Source organism: Canis lupus, chromosome 33 (genome assembly GCF_048164855.1).
Source record: "Canis lupus baileyi chromosome 33, mCanLup2.hap1, whole genome shotgun sequence".
NCBI lineage: Eukaryota > Metazoa > Chordata > Mammalia > Carnivora > Canidae > Canis > Canis lupus.
Genome location: NC_132870.1, coordinates 33,159,704 through 33,183,035, shown reverse-complemented (window position 1 = coordinate 33,183,035; position 23,332 = coordinate 33,159,704). Strand labels below are relative to the sequence as shown.

The window sequence follows — 23,332 nt, the reverse complement described above, 5'->3', positions numbered from 1 at the left end:
TTCATGAGGATGGAAAAGGTCTGTGCTTCATGATTTTCCCCAAATTATAGGAAACTGTAGTGGAAAATCACAACTAAAAAAATTTAGAAATGTAAAGTCTTCTATTATTTTTGCTCTTCTACTGCTGAATTAATTGTTCATGCATAAAAGAACGAAAATCACGAAAATCCAAGTGACCATTTTAAGTGTACCAAGAGAAAGATTAGTTTTAACTTTAGTGTTATTTCCTGTGGGATGGTCTAAATGGATCCTGATACAGATTAGTTTGAATTCTTGTCACTCTGATAGTCCTAACACTCATTAAAGTCTTGGAGGCACTCACTTCCTCAAAGAGCAAAAATTAAACCAGACAACCCCAGTGTTGGTCACATATACACAAAGACACCAACGAACAGTGTGTACACCCTTATACAGATTACATTACTTACTATCTTTCCCAATTTTCATCGCATTTGCAAGATTTTATATACCAAAACAAAGAGGAAAGCAACATACAGGTGTATTATGGATCTACTTATAATTTAACTAGCACAGAACTACACCAGATTCACCACGTCTAGATAGTGCATCCATGACAACATTTAAAACATTTGAAAGATATTTTATCAAAGTAAGTTATAGGATAGAATGCAATACATTGATGTTATTTTTTAGACAAGTGATGAAAAATATGTTAGCAACTTCTTCATAGCAGAACACAGAACTCATTAAGCATGCTATTAAACAGAAATCCTGTTGCTAGTAATAAAAATGGATGCGAGGAAGCCTGGAGTGCCTGTCTGAAGCACGTCATGCAGAATGAGTCCACGAGAAGAGCCGTCACCATCCTTCCCATGACATGCAGGAGCCAGCCTAGAACTACCTTTCACACCCAGCCCTCTAAGTTTTTAGTAGAGGGCAAAAACTGGGGAGTATCATCAATTGGTCAGTACTCAAGAATGGATGTTCCTGGTCTTAAAACACAATGAAAAAATGTTGGCTGCTTTTCTTATTACTAGCCTAAGTATGAATTCTTAAAAAAAAAAAAAAGTTCTTTTCTATTTGCTTTTTAAAATGTACTATTTTAAAAGAATGAAAAAAACTGAAAACACCTCTAGATGAATACAAAAGTTTCTACTCCATTTTATTTATTTTTATTTATGCTATTAATGCCAATTTTTATAAAAACTAGGGGCAACTAGGGGCAAGTTTGAACTAGGGCTATTCCAAATGCATTGCGATATTTCTGATTTTCCCTAATTTTTTTTTTCATCTTTTGATTACTGTCACCACTGAGGAATGGAACAGGGACTCAAACTCTTAAGAAATTATTATAATACATCCAGTCAATATTACCAATCTTTTATACCTTTTGAAGGCACTCAGGAAATCAGCACACGTTACATGCTATTACGTTTCCACTATATTTACTCTAGTAATGACTTATGACCTATAAAATGTCTCCAACTAGAAAAACACATAGAATGTCTTCTAGTAGTGCATCTTCTTAAAAAAGTTAATTACAGTAGCTATGTTATTAGTTATAATAGTGTTTCAATAACTACATGGTTGATTACTTTCTCTAATTTTGTGTCATTGATTGTTCCTTTTGAAATTCTCTTTTGCTCTCATTTACTCCATAGTTTCCATTTCCATGCATGAGAAACAGGCAATGTTTGTTACCGTCCTATTAAATGCCACCTGCCCTGCTTGGAACTGAGGATACTTAAAGTAAAACCATAATTGCTCCTGCCAAAAAGCTCATGTCTAAGCCCTAGGTTTCACAGGATGGTTTTGCTTACTCAGAATCATTTCATTTCCTGGTCAATAAGAAAGGAATTATAACCACATACAAGAACCATGTAAGTACCCTATTGGCAGTGATCTTGTTTTTCCTATGTTCCCCTGGTGCCTAGCACAATGTAGATGGAGTACATAGTAGGCAGTCAAACAATTGTTGAGTATGTGAATGGATGGAAGACAGAAAAGAGCAGGTTGTAAGAAGTTGTATATAATTATCTAATAAAGAGATAAGGCAGCAAAATTGAAGGTAATTTTATTGTTTGGTCTCTGGACAACCAATCCAGTTAGAACTTATTCAAATTACTACATTCTGATATTTCAGCTCATAAAATAGCAAAATAGTTGGGAAAGACTATACTCAATGTCAAATATTCTTCTACAGATCTTTTTCTGCTCCCAAATAAGAGACTGGATATATTTATTTCCCCTGATAGGTGATTAGTAGAAAATGGGAGTAATCAAAAATCAAGAGTTTGAATGTAACAAAGGAAATAATTTTATTAGGAGTGAAAATTCCATGAAGAAAGACTGAGATTGGGAAATCAAAAGGAAAGAACTTAAAGACTGAATTTGCAAGGAGATACATTTAACTCTAAGTGTCTCAACATCCTCTAGATCTGGAAAGTAATACTTATGTACGGCACCCAACCACAGCAAATTGGGAAAAGTAAGGTGCCAATATGCGTAATTCAGAGAAAAGAAGAATTACATTTCCAAAGAAAACAAGTCTTTGTATCTGTCTCAACTAACTGAAGGAACTAAGAGACTAACAAAAGTGACAAATTCTGGTGGGGGGGTGGGTTGGGGGAGGATTGTCTTTAGCCAAAACGGAAGGGGGAGTAGCTGGGGGAGGAAGGTTGGAAGAAAGCGAGGGGAGGGAGAGGGAGAGAGTCAGAGAATTGAGGAGAATTGAGAGGAAAGCAAAACAAAAAGAGGTCAAGAAAGAAACAAAGGCTAGAAGACATCAAAGAACTGGGCAGTCCTGGTGGCGGTGGCATGGTGTAGTGGTTTAGCGCTGCCTGCAGCCCAGGGTGTGATCCTGGGGACCCAGGATCAAGTCCCACATCAGGCTCCTTGCATGGAGCCTGCTTCTCCCTCTGCCGGTGTCTCAGCCTCTCTCTCTCTCATGAATAAATAAATAAATAAATAAATAAATAAATAAATAAATAAATAAAATCTTTAAAAAAAAAGACATGAAAGAACTGAATATTAGTAGTCAAAATAAATACAAATGTTTATAAATATTCTAAAGAAATCAGATTCTAATAATGTAATTGTAGAACAGAAAAGCTGACTATGCAGAATTGTACAATAAAATAAGTCTTTTCTTCAAATAAGAGAAATGATGACTCAAGTGCTGATGAAAAAGTCTTTTAGATAAAACATGCTACTTAATCCCAATAGTTTATAATATACAATTGGGTAAGTGTATATTTATTAAAAATACCCAAATGTCAGAAGGTTTCACTATTTGGGTATGTGGTAGAATTAGTAAAGTTATTCTGCAATGTAAAAAACAGACTCTAAGAGACCATTTACTGTTTTGTACCACAGGAAAAAGTGAAAGGCTGGAAGCTATGAGTCATAAGATGAATCAGCTCACATACTAGAGTTGATTAAATAAATATGATTTTCCCATATTTTCAGGATATAAAAATGGGACAAAATAAACCTGTAAACATTTGGAAACAAAAGGAGTTAAAGTAAAAGCATATATTTAAATATGTACAGAGGAGACGGTAGATGTACAGCCTGAAGCTCAGCTCTGCTGTTTGCGAGCTTTAAGACTGAAGCCTAGTCTGTCAGTTAGGGACAATCCTACCATTACCACTGAGGGTGTAGTGAGGATTAAATCCTGTGTGGGTAAAGCATTTAGAATTCAATGAATGCTTGTTCCCATCATTTTCCTTTCGCTACGCCCATATAATTTTATGTATCTTGAATGTCTTAAAATTTATGGTACAATACAATACCTAAAAACAGAGAAACTGATTTTTATCAAATACCTTAAATGAACTGGGGACTTTGCTAACACGGTTTAATACGAGGGTGGAGGTGTTTTTTTACTAGTTTATGAACTTCACTATTTAAATAAACTACAAAAGCACTATTACTAGGTCCCATCTATCATTAAATCTATCTCTGTCTAGAATTATTGTTGTAATCTCACACAAGTCACTTCATGTATTCAAGTTTTAGTTTTTTCATCCATAAAACGAGAGGCTTCAGCTAAATAAACTCTATGGCTATCTGGTGTTAAAATTCTCTATACCATTTCCTGTTAACTAAGGCTATGAAACCTCCTGAAATGTTTCATGACTGTCAGATGCTCTGTTAGAATTTTTATTTGGAAAATAAACTGCTTTTACTCCAAGAAATATATATTATTTTTGCTGTATGGTTAAAACACTCCACAAACAGTTTTGGAGAAAATGGGTACGCACAGTACACTAAACACTGAAGACTGTACAGACAAAATTGATCACAGAATATACTCAGCTGGAATTGCATATCTTACTCTCCAAATGAAATTCAGCAATCATGCAAAATAGAAATTCTCATTGAAGTTTTCTAAATTGTGAGATACAATGTTATCACAATTTAAAAAGAATAAAAGCAAAAGCAGTCCACCATTATTATGCAGATGATTTGCCTGCAAATACACAATTTGATTAGCTAAACAGGTACATGCTTCAGAGGAGGCAGCAGAAAACAATGATTCTGGTCTTTTGAGGACTACATCCTCCACCCCAAAAGTTACTAATCCTTAGGTTTACTTTTTAATTCATCCGGGACCATGGGGTGGGGAGAAGGAGGAGATTATAGCATTCAGTTAGTTATTGGGTGAAAATAGGAAAAAAAAAAAAAAAAGTCATCAGGGTGCTTCAGTGATCCACACATACATAGCAAGAGGCCCTTAAATTAAATCTGGTTTCTGGGCTTATGTGAGAAAACAACATCATGAGCGCTTTCTCATCTGTAATTTTCTCCTCTTAATTTCTTCCTCATCCTCAAAATTCCATAGACTGAAAAACTGATGGAAAATATCTTTGAAAAAATTGGCTCTAATTTGCTAAAATCACCAATTAATTATATGTTCATGTACAGAAACATAATATTTAGCGTGTGTTTCAGAAAAAGTGAAAGGATGGATATAGAATTCCCAAAATTGGAAAATTAAAATTGTCTTATTTGTAGACAATCTGTAGTATCATGGTGGATGACTGTATATTAAAAATGCTATCATCAGCAGTCTGATAAGAACCTTTAAAAATAACCACACTGAAATAATAAAGAACAATGGATATTTTTAGAACACTGACTGGAATCATCCTATAGCACAATTTCCAAAATATCGAAAGGTTGCACTTAAAGCAGTACTAGCAAGGAAATGCACTATTAATAAACTTTCAGCCTTTGGTTCACCTAGAATACAGCTTTAAAAAAACACCCCGCTAAGCAACACTTAAAATCATAACCTTTAATATAACTTTAAAATAGCTCAACCAATTTGCATAATTGTTGGAAATAACATTCTTCAGCTCTACGTAGCACTTTTTCCTCACAAAAGAAATGGAGACGTGGAGATCTACGGCCAAAACAGGCTTTCGCAGTAAGTCTACATTAATTTCGGTGCAACCCCGCCTGCTTTCCAAAGAAATAAAAAATAACCACTTTCTTTCCACCATAGAGAAAAGAGTTTCAGCAATGGCCACAATTTGGAGAATATAAATCTCTCTCTCTGGCTAGGTACCTTCACACTAAAGCATCCTGAGATGGGGTATATGCAGAAGGGGATGGTGAAAGGGGCAGAGGGGGAGGCGACATGTTAAGAGAAGGAATTATGCAGAAGTTCACCTGCTGTTGTCACGATCAAGACATGGAGAGGAGCGGCTGCAACAGAATAGATACTTTAGCACAGAGAAGGAATGGATAAAGTGAAATATAAAGAAGGAAATCAGAAGTGACTTTCAACTGAAATATATTACTTATACACCAATACACTATTCATTGAAAAAAAAGATGGAAATACAAATGAGATATAGCTCTATGCAAATGCGGAGAGAAGAGCAAGGTATGGGGGTTCAGAGTGACTCCCAGTGGAGGGAACTGGGGATATGATAAAACATCCGGATTTGGATTTGTAGCCTTATTCAACACTGGCTGTGGGGAGGTCATGTAACCAAGTTTTAGTGTCCATGAAGTTGCAAAACATCAAGGGACACTATAAGGACAGTCACAGAGTCTTTGATTTGATGGACATAGTTTGTCTCCAAACTTTTCGCTCATACTTTAATATTTTCAAAATAATGGTAGTGCCCTTTTGGGCTTCTACTACAAAAATGCAGACAGAAAAGGCTCAATATAAAGAATAGCTTCAACAACAAACAGTAGCATCAACTATAAGGTAGAGCAGGTAATGTTAATTACCTACTAGTAGGTAACAAAAAACTGTGCAGAGTGCTTTTCTCAAGGCTTTCATTGCCTACTTTGTGGTTTGCTGTCCTCACTGGTAATATCGTCTAATCTCACTTTACAATCCTTTCATGCCTCTACCTGAGTCTGCTCTTCTGCAAAACCCTCTGTAAGTTTTCATAGGATTCACTTGTGTTTTCAATACCTGACAACATACAAAAGGATACATGTTTAATGGACCAGAAATCCAACCTTACAAAACAGCTGTTTTGCCACTTAGAAAATAATTTTCTCCATCCAAAGGAATTTACCTTCATGTACCTTAAAAAAACTAGGGTGTTTGAAACAAGATAACTAAATTAACTGATATAGGTATTTGATAAATATTAATATTGTCAAATGAGGAACAGTCTCGACTTTCTAATGTCAAATTCCACTATTTGAGCTAATTGCCTTCACTTCTTTTTTTTTTTTTACTGATTTTATTTTTTAGAGTAGTTTTAGATTCACAGCAAAATTGTCAACATGTTTTTTATGAAAAAGGAATGCTTTGACAGATCACTTTTTTATCGACTTCTAGTTACTATAATATTTTGTAGCAAAACATCAGGGAATGGCATTTAATTGTTGATACTTGGCTGTCATTAAAGAACTATAAAAGTAATACCACTGAAATTATAACATTTAAAATGAATCACAAAACTATTACTAAAAACTGTGCCTTTCATTTGTTAATTCATTATGTACTTCTGAAATGGAGAATTATAAAATTCAAATTCTTGCCCAAGCTTATGTTGGTATGATTATTGCTGGGATGCTAAAAATGACTACTGATTAAATTTTGAATCAGTAACACAATCCAAAGAACAAAAACAAAAAATATTACTGTCAGCCTTTCTTTTGCTTACAGGATTGATATTGGCTGTACATATTGGGTAAAGTAGATTTTTAAAAGTACCGATACCTACTCTTTTGTAGTCATGGACATTAGTCATTGGAAAAACAAAAGAACATTACTAATATACTTAGTGGTAGAAGCTGTGTCTTCTATTACTCTAAAATCCCTTTTTGGAATCAGAACAATATACACAAAATTAGTGACATGTGCATTAAAAAAATGGTTTGCTATCTCCTCTGTCTAAAAATCATTTATTTATTACATTCTGGGCAGATTTTGAAGTAGCTCAAGAATTCTCCCTATTAATTAAAGAAAACCTTAGTTTCTTAATAATAGATATAAAAACTACTATACAGGTGACTAACGTATAATGAATAAAATGAAAAAGATCATTATTAGATTATGTGATATTATGAAAGTGACTCATATACCTTAATATCATGGTAGCTTTAAATACCATGACACTCAAAATGATTATGTTTTCAGTGTAATTACTCATCCCATTAGAGTCATCTGTTGCATTGTTTTCAAATTCTAGAGACCTCACTAGATGACAGATTACCTGATAAAAATATCAAGTCAAACATTACCTTACCATTATGAATTGTACTATAGTGGTATTGTCATTTGGAGGATTCAGAATACATTCTGCTTAACTGATTTGGAATTTGTGAAGGATTTGAAAGATGTATGCGGTTGAATACTTATTCTTTCTAGGCAAAATGTTAATTATTTAAGAAGCATTTAATCCATAAAGCTCCCCTGTGGGGTCCATAATACAACATTCATCTTATGGATAAACTGAAACTCAGAGTTTATATAACCTGACCAGTGTCACATATTGAGGGTCAGAGTCGGGATCTGAATTCTCATTGGTCTGACTCCAAAGCGTACTCTTAACCACCATGTTATTTCTCTTCCATGGATTGTCTTCCAATGACAGAGAGGTTCTTAAAGGTAAGGGCTAGATCTTACTTTCCTTAGTACCTGGCACAAAGTTTGGTACTTTGTAGAATTTAACAATGTGTGAAGAACAAATAAGTGAATGGAAGAAATTTTTTAAAAAGGATTAGAGAGAACTAGATGTATGTTAATTACCTAGATCTCCCCCTAAAAATCAAAGCTTTATTAGGCAAAGTTGTTTCTTTCTAACAGTATACATAAAACACACATATTTGGACCTTTGGTGCTTGTAAAAATGCCCATGTTAAGGCCCCAACAACAGAGATTCAGATGTAATTGGTTTGCGTGGGGTCTGGGTATATTTTTTTAAAGCTCTGAGGTAATTCTAATTTATAGCCAGAGTGGAAAATTATTTACAATCAAGTGATCATGTTTGAAGTTCATAGAAAATTTAGTTTATTACGGAACAAGAGTTTAAAGACTCTCATCTTAATTAGTGGTTAACTTCTAACCACTGGATGATCTTGTTTTATCATAAGTAATCAACTAGAACTACTTATGCATGTATCTAGTTTATACGATTGGTATGTAAATGATGTACTTAAACTGAGTATTTTATTGCCCTTCCGTAGTTAAAAGACTTTTTTTAAGAAATTCCTTTTTTAAAGTCAATTATTTATTTTGAAAACTGAAGTATTACCTTAACACTTTGACTCTTACAAACTTGGCTATTGAAAGTTAATCACAGTTGCCTAAAATAATTTTGTCATCTTATAGGCTGGATATAGACTTCAAATATTTTATTATAGGTTTCCAGACTCTTTAATTCTCTGATACTCTAGGTCCAAGCCTCTTTCCTTCTTAGAATTGTGGAAAATTTTAGTAGCAGAATGCAATATTATGCTTTTAGGATAATGGAGAGATGTCAGATTTTAATTATCTCACTTTATATCTAAAAAATACGTTAGTAAATTTGGATGAGGTTTTAATTTGGTTTTTATTCCCTTGAAATGACTTTTGCATCAGGAATTGGATTCCACTTATTTAAAAGGAAAAGAATATTATAGTTATTTTCAATATCTGTATAACTAATTTTATATTCTATGAGCCTGTAGTAGACAGTTAGACTGAAAGTTCCCAAGTTTTTATCTACAATATCTTTGAATGCTTTTCTTGACAGAATATTTTAGAATAATAAGAATAAGGAAGGATCCACCACTCAAAATAGGTCTAGGGATTATGCATAAGGAGTTTGGGATAGTAATTTAAATCAAAGTACTGCACAGATAAAATGCGTTTTTAAGTGAAAATGAAAGTGATTAAGTGAAAAATATTTTTAAAGTTCATATGTAATAATAAAATTACTATACAAATTGAAACTACCAAAATATAAGAGAAAAACGAATTGTGAAGAGGGTTATCATTTAAAACTCAAGGAAATTATTTGCTGCATAATTGAATTGTTAAACCTTATGAATAAGTATGTTTAAAACTATTAACTCAAAGTCCTACTTTTTATTGAGTTTATACAAACAGGCAGCATTTCTTAAGTAATGATTTACATATTATCTGGATGACTTTTAGAAGGTGACTGGGAACCTGACTGGTTGCATTGAAATTTCCTTTTGTTATATCCCTACTTCAAACAGCCTATGAACTCCTCTGTATATTTGTGTGATTCAAACTTCTGTAAACATTATATTAAATTCATGACTATGTGAGGGTAGGCATTTATTAAACTAGTCAGTTAATCTTAGCACATAGAACTTTCTAGAAAGCAAATAATCCTGCTCCTCTTTTGAAGATGTCTTTAAGACAAAATGTAAACACCAGGGAGGCCACTGGTATGTTCTTGTTAGTTAGCAAGCTGTCTGATGCAATTCTACTAGTTATTTTAAAACAATAGTCAGTTTTTCTATGCTGAATTCGACCCTTTTTGCTGGTCTGTCTGTGTAGAGAGTCCACATTGGATAAAGCAATGTTATTTACAAGTTTAAACAAAGGTCACTTCCCCTGTAAGCTAGCTATCAGCTAAAGCTACTGGACAAAGCTGTTATTTTCACGCTCATCTCTTTTTACCTCTTGATCTGGATACATAATATTGATGTACTCACCCTGAATGAATAGGGCTGGAAGAAAGAGCCACGTTGTCTAAGTTCTCAGTGCCCCAGCTGAGACGGTAAGAATTCCTTTCTGCCTCCTTGGCTAGAGTTGACACCTAAATACAAAGAACACTGGATTTAATAAAAGGACTTTCCTTCAATTAAATAAAATATAATGAACCCTAAAAAGTGGTATCACAGGAAGGTGATATTACCATCTTTTCATTTAAAAATATAAGACCGAGCCATTTAAAATGTATCTTTTACAATACAGTCCCATTTAAGTTATATTATTGACATTAGACCACATTTGTGCAATTGTCTTGGAAAGGAGTAGGTATTCACATCTATAGCTGCATATTCAACCAGCCAAAACCGATCAAATCACACCTAAAATTAAAATATTCCACAATAACCTCTAACAGTTTTCTGATAACAGATAACACTTTTTAATATAAGATATAGTTCCACCAGTACCTTTCATTTTCTGCCTTAAGCGCACCCTTATCTTGCTTTTATTCTTTAACAGAGATTTTTATAAAGAAATTAATTTTTATATATAATCTCCACGGGGGAATTCAGTATAACTGAAGTAGCAAGCAGCATATCACTTTAGAAAAGCCCACCACCTCTTCTGCTAGCTTTTCAACTGAATTAAAAGGATTTCTTTTTAGATTGACAAACTTGCTCCAGACATTTTCAGCAACGGGTAATGTCAAAGAGCTCTCCAGATAACTGAAGCATAAAAGTAAAAAGTCACATACCTGGTGACTGGGGATGACCATTGTGTCGTCAATCATGGCACTGTCCCTCAGGTAAGAGGCATGGCTCAGGGTGTGAGACCTGTCGGAACTGAAGGATCGGAGGCTGGTAGGTTGGCAGGAGGCCATGGTCATATACCCACAGCAGTAGCAGGGTTGGGAGGATGGGATGATGAGCCGAGCAGGAGAGTGAAAAAAGTGTGCTATTAGCTAACAGTGCAACTTCCAGGGGTACATTAATCGTAATTGTGGGAGAAGAAAATACAGAGCTCTGTGTTGCCCTACCTCTTTGTCCAACAGCTAACCTCACACATCTTTTGACTGGTTCCTAGCACTCAATGGCAAGGGCACAAGGGAATCCAGAAGTTAACATTTGATACTTCTAATCTGATTTATTTTCTTCCCAGAAATATCTGAAACCAGCAACTGTCGTTTACTGACTGCCAGTACAAGAAATTCAGAGGAAACTATGCCAGGATAGACTGCTTAAATCTGTGTTAAATGTTAATCTCCCTGCAACTAAGAAAAATATTAGAGGGGGAAATAGACCACCCTCGGAGAGAACAAAATGAAAGCATGAGTTTCATTTTCTCTCGTTTTCCATTCTGTCCATGCTTCATTCTCCTCCTCTCCAACTGTGAATGACTGAACATTGGTGCATTCCCCTGGAAGGTACAGAGTGAAATGAACTGTGGCCAGATGCATGCTTCCTGCGGAAGTGGAGTTCCTCTTGTTTGTCTCTGGTGTCTCCAACAATGCTATTTCAAAGGGCAGCATTGTTCCCTTTGCATGTCCTGTGTGTGGGGAGTGAGGCACCAAAGAGTGCCGGTTGCTGTGGCAATAAGATGCAAGAGCACGAGAAACTGTTTCTAAGCACCAACCCAGAACACAGACACATCTGCCAGCACAAAAACAAGCTGCCAATGACACAACCAAAAATGAGGTTTGGCTTCAAAATGGGATTTAGGCCTTGATAACTAATGCTTTGTATTTTTGATAAATCTGAATTTCAAAGTTCCGAGTTGCAGATGCAAATGTGATGGGTAAAACTTGACATTTGCATTAGTGCAATTCATTCCTTCCTAATCAATTTGTACAATCAAATGATGAATAGATTGAGATCTCATATAAGCTGTATTTCATACATGTTAGTCCAAGAATTAAATATCTGCATTCAAAATATTAGCCCAAAGCCCATAGGGAAAAAGAGAGATACGCAAGCTTTCACAATATTTATAGAAGCAAAGTTTAATTTACTTTCAGCTAGTAGGTATTTGGCCAGTGAAGCACCATAGAATTATGGACTAAGTATCAGGTTAGCATATTTATTAGTAGAAACTATTTTCATTTTACAAATATATCTAATTTTGTAAGCCATATGCTGTCTTTTTTATGAGGTATCAATATAGCCAACTTCAATTATCTTTGAGGAAATCACCATTTGGTAGATAATTCATAGTAATTTAGGGCCTTCTCCTTCCTTTTTTGTTAAGATTTATTTAGGGGGGGGGTGGAGAGATTGGGAGGCAGAGGGAGAAGCAGGCTCCATGCAGGGAGCCTGATGTGGGACTTGATCCCAGGACTCCAGGATCATGCCTTGGGCTGAAGGCAGGTGCTAAACCGCTGAGCCACCCAGGAATCTCCGGGCCTTCTCCTTCCTATTCTACTGTAGTTTTTATGCCCCCCAAATAGACCTGGAATATTAGATGGTAAGGAACATGAATTAAAGGAGTTGATTGTCTGATCCTATATAAATGTTTTATAATAAGCAAAATCTAAATATAATTTGGTAATTCACTCTTTTAGGTTATATAGGCTCCCAAAGAAGGCGGAGGCTCCAGACATAACCAAGGCGGGGGCAGCCCAGATGCCTTACTGAGCCCATCCATAAGGGTTTTAGTCCTGACAGCAGATATTGGGGCTGGTTTCATGGGTGTGTAGTTGGATTTTGACGGTGCACTTTATAAACAGGCTGCAGGCTGCTCTGATGAACTCTGGGCTAACTTGGAATCTCTACCCGTGGCTTTAGAATCCAAAGATCCAAACTGTAACTTTATACATGTAAAAGTGCTAGATCTATACGAATGAACAGAGCAAAAGGAGCAAGAGGCATTGAGGTATGGGACTAGTCATGGCTGCTCCCAACAGCAAGTAGAGACTCTGTCAGGAGGTAGAAATGACTCTTAAATGCAGCACTGGAACAGAGGAAACAGAGGTCTCAGAAAGGAAATGGAAATTTAGCTTGGATGGGGAACAAACTGAATGGCAAATAAAGGTCCCTCAAATAAGACCTAGTGACGTAACTGCCACCATTGTAAAGATCAAACTTTGAAAGCAGGCAGCCGGGGCTCAACTGTCACTCTCAGGGAGGTACCAATGTATCAGCAATAAAGGCGGATTTTTATTGATTTTTTAATTTTGATTTTGATATCAATTTACCTAATATCCAGGTCTGTCTCTCAACTGGTTTGAATCAGGAGGGGGGAAAAGTGTCAGTTTTTGTCTTTCCCAACAGCCCCAACAGGAAAGGAAGAGAAAGGAAGAAGAAAGAAAAGAAAGCGATAAAGTTGACTTAAAACAAAAAAGGAGATTAGGGAAGAGAGAGAAAAATATTAGGATATGGAGAAAAGAGTGAGAAAAGTTGGAGAGACAGAGGGAGGGAGAACGAATAAGTTGGAACTATGCCTGAATAGCTCTACTTCTATGATTTTATTCTGGCTCAGGGTTTACTGCCTTCTAATGCTAATTCATGGTTTAATCAATATTTATAGTTTCTAACTGCTCTTTTCTCTGATGTATAGAATTTGCTTAACTAAATAAAATTGGAATATTCCAACAGTAGAGAAATTGTTCTAACGGAATAACAAGCAGCACAAATATCAGGAATAATTCAAGTCTCTGCATAAAAAAATTGTCTACCCTGACTTAAAACATTACAAACAAGGTTAATTAAATATTTTACAGTCCAATACAATTCATTTTCATTAAGTCAGACATCATCCTGTTCAGTTAATAAATGTATAATAACACATATCTGTGGGAGTATAAATTTATACTTGCTGTTCAGTGGAGGGGTATGCCAAAAGTTATGTTATGGTCTTAAGTTTTACTTCTTAGCACTATATAGTAAACTACTTTATAGACACATAATACATAGTAATTCATTTCATTGAAAGTAGTAATTATTACATCTTTCAATGAAAGTACATCTTAGTGAGCTGTAGTATTAGACATTCAATTAATGGAGTTTTTGAATCCTGTTAAACAAGTGAATATCCAGAAATTTCAATATGTTGGCTTTATTGTATGGAAAAGCTTCTGTGGCTCATTGTTACTTAGTGTTTTATATTAAATTTAATTTGTAAGCATTAAGAAAATAAAACAGACACACAAATCTAAATAATAAGAACTTGGATATACTTTTATCAATGGACAATAAATTGCATCTATTTTTGTTCTCCTGCATCCATGTACATCTTAGGCATCAGAATGGTTTTTCTTCCATCTCCAACTATACACAGACTGATAAGGTTCCTCTGGGGAAGTCATGCTAGTGCTTTACCAACCACAAGGTGGAGCTGTGACCATTAACACAAAGTCATGCCAGGGGCATGTCATAGACTTATGCTAGTGATAGAGTCCCCTTTCTAGCTCAGTTATTCAATTCAATACATAAAAATCCTAATTTGAAAATAAATCCATAATTCTAGAATATAAGCACCTCCTGCCAACACATACACATACACACACACCTACACACACATTGCACAGTGAGCAGGGAAATGTGGATGTATCCAGGAAGTGTTCTGGTGTTTTCATGCTATTTAATACCTACCTGGGCATGGTACTATTGAAAGCATACCAAATAAATAATGAAAAGTAAAAATGGTTACCAAAAAAAGAAAACTCCCATTGAATTGCATAAACAAAAGTTAAGAAAAAAAATCAGTGAAACAAGAAATCCATGAACATGAGATGTTGCTTATAAGTACATATTGGAGATCATGAATACCATCTGGGGTTCTTGAAATGCTAGTGTGGACCTGGAGATCAGACTGTGACCTGTTTGTTTCATATCCTCATCCTTTACATGCTGGTAAATGTTCAATTTAAGTAGAATCATCAAACCATGAACCTCCACTTTATAGAAAGAACTGTAAATTTTCTTAACCTAGTACTTTCAAAGAAGGAAAGAAAAAGGATCAGAATCAGGATCAAGAACTTGATCAAATAGACCATGTTGAAAATGAAGGGTATTTTCTCTGACAGTAATATGATTATTTATACATTATTATGAATTTGTATATGCCATAAATCTCATTTTATGAAAATTTGGAGTCTCTTATTGAGAATTTCAGATCGTGAGATCCAAATCTATCAGTATGTTAGAATCCAATATATAAGACACTGGCCCTATCACCAGTACCCCCATCTTACCCCCTGGGTGGCTCCTCCTTTTATCTATTGACCCCAAGAGCCATCCTCTATCAATGTCATGGAAACCAAGGGATCAATCTAATCTTCCTCTTCTTCACCTACCCCATGAAATCCATCACCAAATTTGGCTGGTTTTACCTCGTGGAAATGCTCTGAAATTTATCACTTCCCAAATTCTCTCCATGATTGCTATCACTAAGGTTAAAGGTCAAGTCTTCTCTTAAGAGCTTCAGCTAATACTCCTGCAATGATTTTTCAGATGGTTGCCACTGCCAGGTTTAGCCCTTTGACAGCTCTCCTCTAAAATTCATCCTTATCTCATGGTCAGAGGACACCATCCATCTAAAATGCATACAAGATCTCCCCTCCTTCACATTTACACCCTTCCAACACAGTGCTATTCTTTCTCTAACACACCATAAGCCTATGCTCACAATCTCATTAAGGCTTCAGATGCCCTCCCCAGATTCCCCACCATCTTTCCCCATCACTGTGTCTCAATTTGGGCTCATTGCCTACAGGAAGCCTGAGCCCTTGAGCCCTGGGGCTTCAGTTGCACTCTGTGGGGACTCTCTCTCACATCCCATTAGACTACGATTTTAGCAATTGTTTCCTGGTCATGCTTGTACTTCTAGCACCTGCCACAAAGCCAGCCCAGAAAAGCATTTATTACATGCACACTGAATTGTTTGAAAATAAAAAAAAAAAGGAAAGAAGAGGCATTGATGCTCAAGGAAAAGCCCCATGAAAAAAATTTTTTTGCTAATTATTTAGAATTAACTACACTTTAAGGTATTTATTTCTTAGACTGCACATATGTTAGCTACAGCTTTGAATACAGCCAAAATTAAAACTATAAACCTAAGATTATTGATTAATGAAAAACATTACACTGGATGAACAACCATATGTTAACCTAAATTGCCATTCTTTTGATGAGGTATCATGGAATGTTCTTATTCATCTTACCTCAAATAATAACAAAGGCCAGTTGTGCTAGTTAGTAATAATTTAAAAAATTACATTGATTTTATACTTCAGAATGGGACATAAACCTCTTCAGATTTGTCAGTAGAACTTGTGCTCCTTCAGATTTTGCTCAGATTGCTTTTGTATTCAAGATCTTGAAGGATTCTGGTCTAATTCTTTTTCATGAAAAAGTCAGTTTCAGGCATTTTCCTTTTGTTTCTTTTTTATCCTTCTTCACAACCTATTTTTATTCACAGAAATTATGCCACTAACAAAAATATGCATAAAGCAAAATGGTCCTTTTTATTGGCCTAGAGAAAAATGTGGAAAATGATTACAAACACTATACTGAAATGTAGAGCAGTCTTATCATTGCTCTGCTTCTTACTAGTTGTTGGACTTCTGCTAAGTTACTTAATCTCTCTAGGCTTCAGTTTCCTGTTCTTTAAAATAGGCACTTAAAGTTGCATGAGAATACAGTAAGATAGAACATGCCAAGAGTAGTGCAGTTCCTTTTAAGTATCCATAATTATGTCTATTTTTTTATTAACGTCTTGAAAAAGTGTTTCATTCCCTTCTGGCTGATACCAAGTGTTGGCTTTAGGTGAATACCTGTCGGAGCGAGCTCCCTCCAAGCTGTATCGCAGGTAATTCATACCATCCAGGAACTGACTGCTGGGTAGAGAGTCATCACCCAGTTCTTTCAGATCCTCGGGCCGGAGGTATTCTCCACCATCACCTGTCATCGTGTCATCACCTTGAAGCAATCAGAGGAAGATGGAGGGAGAATTATTTGTTGAATGTCATATTCACTACAAAATATGATGATGATTGTGAAAACCATCAGAATAGCACTGACATCACCAGAACACCACACAGCAGCCAAAAGCAGAACACATGCAACGACCAAGTGCTAAAACTTAGAGAAATGGTATTTGACACATTTTCCTATTGCTTACCAAGAAGAATTACCTGAACTGTAATTCTTTTATTATCAGTCCATTTTTGTTACTCGTTTCTTTATCACTATCACTGGTTTTTAGCTTGTATTATTTAGCTTTTTCCACCATGTGGACTACTTAAGTTCTAGAGACAGTTCCACTAATTGTGTACATAATGTCCGGCATTAACAGTCTCTTCATGTCATTGGTAATATGCTAAGAAATATCTACTGCTCTAAAAAAAACATGTGAGACAGTATGTAGAGGGATGTGATTTATAAGATTAACAAGATATACACATTGGGGAAAGAGCACTAGAATGAAAGGAGGAGATTGTGACATTTTAATAAACAACCTGGACTTTAATTTTAAAAACATTATGGAACATAAAAAGGATGTTTTGTTGGAAACTAGGTGGCTTCCCAAAGGTGAACTACAGGGAAAAAAGTGACTAAGTAATTAAGTAGTGGCGGAAAGATAAGTAGGTGTAGTAGCTCATATTTAGAAGCCCAAATGGTAAGGGTACATTCCCTGCCTGTGAACAGAAATAGAATGCTTTCAAAAATATCTTTTTCAGGTAATTCAATAAATAATACCTCATTCACAGAAAGGCTTTATATACCATTAATATGCTGAAATGGAGAAAAAAATAATACAGCTGAGAGAAGCTATTTTTGATGACTCTTTAAGATATTACTTAAGTCTTATGATCTATGTAAAGGAAAGCTTGAAGGAAGGTACTTCATTCCTATAACGAAGTTAAATTTTATTTATTTAATTCTCATTTGTTTCAAATAATTGTTCAAAATCAATACTAATTTATAAACATACAGCATTAAAGAATTCTAATGATATGTCTGATATTTCATTGTTTGAAGATCTCAGGGATATATCAAAGGATTATTGGCTCTCTAAATTACTTAAAGCTCATGAAAGACTAAATGAAAAAAAAAAAGACCTTCCAGTAAATGGAGATGTAATCTATTCACCATAAGATTTTAGTCTCAAAACCAATGCATTTAACATCTGACAGACAGTCATAAGTCTCACCACTGAAAATATTTTCATGGCTCCTTGAGTGACACCATTAGATTTTTACTGAGTTTTAGCACGAGTTAGGCTACACAGAGTATTAATTAAAAGTTGAGTAGACCTGGATTCAAATTCTAATCCTATTGGATTAATACTGGCCTATTAATCTTTCAGAGCCTGTTTCCACAACTAGTAAATAGAAATGATATTAATAATCTATCTCATATAATAGTTGTATGAATTAAATAACATATAAGAATATATAATAAAGTGCCAGAATAAGTACTAGCTATTGTTTTTATTAATACAAAATAGTGAAATAACACATTAATGAAATATGAGCTCAATTTCATTTACACAAAAAATAGTTTTAAATGTTATAAAGAAATATAATTGTACTGTGTTTAAATATTCATAAATCTGATAACACCAAGGAAAACATAAGTTTTTTTAAGATATTATTTATTTATTCATGAGAGAGAGAGAGGGGCAGAGACACAGGCAGAGGGAGAAGTAGGCCCTCTGCAGGAGCTCAACGTGGGACTTGATCCCGGACCCTGGGATCATGCCCTGAGCCAAAGGCAGACAGATGCTCGACCCCTGAGCCACCCAGGCATCCCGTAAAATTTTCAAAATGTTTGTTAAAGGAGTCCCCTGCCTGCCCCTACATATATTTTCTTCTTCAAATTGTTCCCTCACAAAGCAAGATGTAATAATAACAGCAATCTACAGATGACACTATAGTCAAACACAAAATGCATGATGTTGGTCAACTTTAAGAACCAAAAAGGTCAGAGGAGAGATAGATCATGTTAGGACGGTGCGGTGGGTTCAGTGGTGTCGCCCCAAAATTTCACTTCCATTTGGAACCTAAGGATGTGAACTTATTTGAATATAGGGCCTTTACAGATGTAAATAAGTTAAGGACTTAGATGAGATCATATTGGATAAATCTAATGTGAGTGCCCTTAGAGATATGGAAAATGCTACATGAAGGCAGAGATTAGAGTGATGTGTCTACAAGCCAAGGAACAAACACCAAAATTGTTGACAGCCACTGGAAACTGGAAGAGACAAAAGAGACTCTTCTCTAGAGCTGTGAGATGCTAGCATGGACCCACTATACATTTCTCACTCCCAGAACTGTGATAGAATAAATTTTAGCCACCAAGTTTGTGATAATTCCTCATGACATTCCTAGGAAATTCCAGTGAAGCTGGAGAAGGAATCGCTGAAGAAGGAATTGGAGCTGATCATTTGTTTGGATTTGCTTTTAATGGGCAGAGGTTGAGGCTACTTCAGGTGAGAGGTTCATATGTAAGGGGTCATGGAGGACAATAAAAACAGTATGAATGAAAGAGTAATACGTGTTACTTATTTAGAGAGTACTACATGAAATAACCTGGCAAAGTAAAAGTGCATGATGGTGAGCAATGGCAAAAAGTCCAGGAAGAAAGTTAGTGTCTAAACAGTGATAAAACCAAGGTTAGACATTTTATTATTAGCCTTGTAGGACTTACTTGTTCCTGCTATTTCCCTCCTCTTGTGTAATTGGTCAATCTTTCCATAGGAGTATTTTTATGAGTCTAATAAGTTGGGGTCCCTCTTGTTTATTTCAGGAAGAAAAAAATTCTAAAGTCAATTCTATGAACTGGTTTACCAAAAACGAGCATTGTCTGGTTTGGATATAAGCCTAAATTATTTCCAGGAAAAAAAAAAAAAAAAAAAAAGCAAACTTGTTAGGGTTTGGGAAGACTAACTCTACTCTTACATATGAAAAAGTGAAAGGAATAATTGGATGCAGAATCTGTCATGTAATGCGAGGAGGAAGTGAGGAGCTCCACTGTCAAGTGTTCGCAGAAGTGTGTCAAAAGGAGTAACAGATGTTTCTCCTATACTTCATCATAACACACAGCCATTCTCTCAATTAGTAGTAGTACACATCATTCCACAGAACTAGTGAAGTTCATACAAACCATCCATGCACAAATCTTTGAGTATATGGGACACATGGGTCACATTTCTACAGGTATTTTAGTTACCTAAGTGTTATCACCCCTGAGTCCCACCATATAACTTAACTTAGTGCTATGGCGCTGAGTCAGCAAAGATAGGGATCAGCTCATGATCCTATGAAGATGCGGATGATTACATTTACAGCTGTGTTTCCATCTGGACCATACAATACTCTCAGACTGAATTGAATTCCCATTTCCACCATTTCCTTCCATTTCTCTGCCATGTTGCTCCATCAGGACTTATTTATAATATGACTGAGCTATTATAACAGCTTTCATACTGCGTTTACATTCCCCATTCACCACTTAATGACTGCGTGCTGTTGAGCAAACTACTTAATGTGTTTAATTAAGTCTTAGCATCCTTCTGTTCAGGTGAGCCTTTCCTTACCTGAAAAAAAATAAGGGGGAAATCATAGCCTATCTCATGCGGATGCTATGGGGATTAAATGAGACAATGCACTTAGCATTGGAAATGTTTATTAAGTGTTTTCTCTTCGGTCAGATATCTGCTTCCTTCCAATTTCTTCCTAATACACTTCTTTAGTATATCTATTACTGCTGGTTTAATCTTTATAAAAATCAGATTTAATTGTTTCAATCATTAATCAAAAACTTTAATATGTCCTAATTTCCCGGACTTTTCAGTAAAGAATTTAAACATTCACAGCAAAGCCAAATATGTTTTAATGCACGAGCCAAACCGAATGAGTGGATTATTTTGCCCTTCTCTGTCTCTCTCTGGCGCTTTCCTATCTCAGGACCTTCCATACTGTTCTTTCTCCACTCTCTAAAACCTGTGTCACCTCCTATTAATCCTCAGTTTCAGCAAGTCTATGGGACTGTGCTAGATCTCTCCTTCTCTATCTCCCAAGGCAGATACGAAAAGTGGATGACAGAGCACCTGGGTGGATCAGTGGTTGAGCATCTGCCTTTGGCTCAGGTCGTAATCCCAGGGTCCTGGGATCAAGTCCCGCATCAGGTTCCTCACAGGGAGCCTGCTCTTCCCTCTGCCTATGTCTCTGCCTCTCTCTGTGTCTCTCATGAATAAATAAAGTCTTAAAAAAAAAAAGAATATTCTTTTGAGTATTGATATACACACAACTATCAAAACAGAAGAGTTGTTAAAAAAGAAAGCAAGAATTGGCTAATATCTTAAAAAATATATGGCTGTATTTTGTCCATACGAATGATAAGTTCCATGAAAATATTTTAAGCATATAAAACATTAAACGGTTGGCAACATCAACCGCCAAATTTCTTTATACTAATTCTTTGTACTCAAAGTTATTTCACAATATTCAAATATATCCTATACATAAAAATTATTCAACTTGAATTTCTTTCTGGGGAAAAAAATGTTACTACGTTTTTGGCTATGTCTGAAAGAAGGAAAGCTTGTTTTCTCACCATAATGACCATATTCTTGGTCATTAGCCAGTATTTCTCTCAAAGCAAGATCTTTTATCACTAAAAACTCTTAATCTATAACATTTTTAATAAAAGAATACAGGGTATTATAGCTAGATCTTATATTATACAGTGAGCAGGTCCAAAAAGCTATTTCATATAAGTGGAATTTCTTTAAAGCCAGTCAATACTTTGAATCCATTGATATTGGAATTATTTAACAGTTAGGAAATTAAAAAAAAATTTAATTAATCACTCTATTTGACTTATAAATTTAGATTTTCATGTAATAGGTTTGCTTAAAGTGGTACCACATGTACTTTGGAAACCTCCTGGTAAATAGAATATTTTATATTATTCCTTTTTTCCTATATGCCAAAGCTCCTCCTAAATAATTCTTAAAGGTTTTTATTTTTATTCCTAGCTACTTACGAAAATTGCACTGTAACTATCAATTTCACATTTTTTAACCACATCTAAAACATATCTTCAGCCCAGAATGATCTGAAGTATATTCAGTCAAGCAGTCTAACTTAGTTTTAACAGGTTCATGCTAGTTAAATGTCAGCTTATACAAAGAATTATTTTTTTCTCTGAATTTGTATTCTAAAAAGAGAGATTAGTTTTGGTCAAATATTTATGATGCTCATTAGATAATTTAATTATACTAATAGGTCTCAACAAGACTGGCAAAATCATTAATAGATTAAGCAATTTATAGCTTTAAGCATACAAGTTAATGAAATCTACACACTGACATGCACACATATACAACTCCATCCATAGTACGCATGCTATTTTAAAAGAAGCAGATTAGTATTAGACACCCAGATTTAAATACAAAGCAAGTTGCTTCTATCTAGTTAAGAAAAATTAAAAGCAAAGCTTTCACTCCAATAACTTCCTCTAAAGGTACCTGAATCACTAAGCACTTCCCCATCAATAAAGTCACCAAACTGTTTAAAAGCTGTTAAGAAAGATGATCCCACAAAACAAAATATGATGTGCAAATACGAATGCTGAAAATTAGCTGGCAAGTATTAGGATGGAACACAAAATTATAATAATACTTGGAAATACTAGCTTTGGCAATTATTAATTTACTTATAATAACATACCAACCAAATATGTGCTCGTTCTTGTCATAAGTTCTTGCAAGAGCTGAGATAACCCAGTGCCTACTACCAGTCAGTGAACAAACTGGCTCCAAATAATGACACCTCAATGTAAAATTTTACCTTCTGATTATATCTTGAAGAACCTAAAAATCTACTCTATTTCTCAGTAAAAGCAATTATTATTGAGAACAGTACTAACTCTTTTCAGCCTGACTAGTTTTTAGTTCTTTTGTCTCTGCAGTAAAGGACTCCTTAGTGTCTTCTATGCTTTTCTCAAGTCCAGCTAGCATCCTAATTACTGTTGTTTTAAATTCTGGTTCAAGTGTATTACTTAAATCTGTTTTGATTAGACTCCTGGCCATGTACCTCTTCTTATTCTTTCTTTTGAGATGAGTCCCTCCATCCTGGCACTTTGTCTAGATCTCTGTCATCTTCTGTGTATTAGGAAAGCCTGTTATGTTTCCTGCTCCGGAGAGTAATGCTATAGGAGAAGAGGTCCTATATTGTCCAGGGCCTGGTGCTTCAGGAAGTGTCTTTGGTGTATG

At 35.2% G+C, this 23,332-nt stretch overlaps 1 protein-coding gene across 50 annotated transcripts in view; it reads right to left on the bottom strand.

Moving 5' to 3' along the window:
- The window catches only part of ANK2 (ankyrin 2), a 336,881-nt gene that overhangs the window by 50,807 nt on the left and 262,742 nt on the right, over positions 1-23,332 (bottom strand). For 21 of the 50 annotated variants that reach the window (XM_072810351.1, XM_072810352.1, XM_072810369.1 and 18 more), the window contains 3 exons: positions 16,881-17,025; positions 10,866-10,968; positions 10,114-10,217 (listed from right to left, as the gene is read on the bottom strand). In XM_072810351.1, coding sequence (XP_072666452.1) covers positions 10,114-10,217; positions 10,866-10,968; positions 16,881-17,025 — 352 coding nt within the window. Of the gene's footprint in view, positions 1-5,640; positions 5,677-10,113; positions 10,218-10,865; positions 10,969-14,697; positions 14,710-16,880; positions 17,026-22,585; positions 22,637-23,332 lie in introns of all 50 variants that reach the window. The other 29 variants (XM_072810346.1, XM_072810360.1, XM_072810384.1 and 26 more) reach the window with 8 other exon arrangements.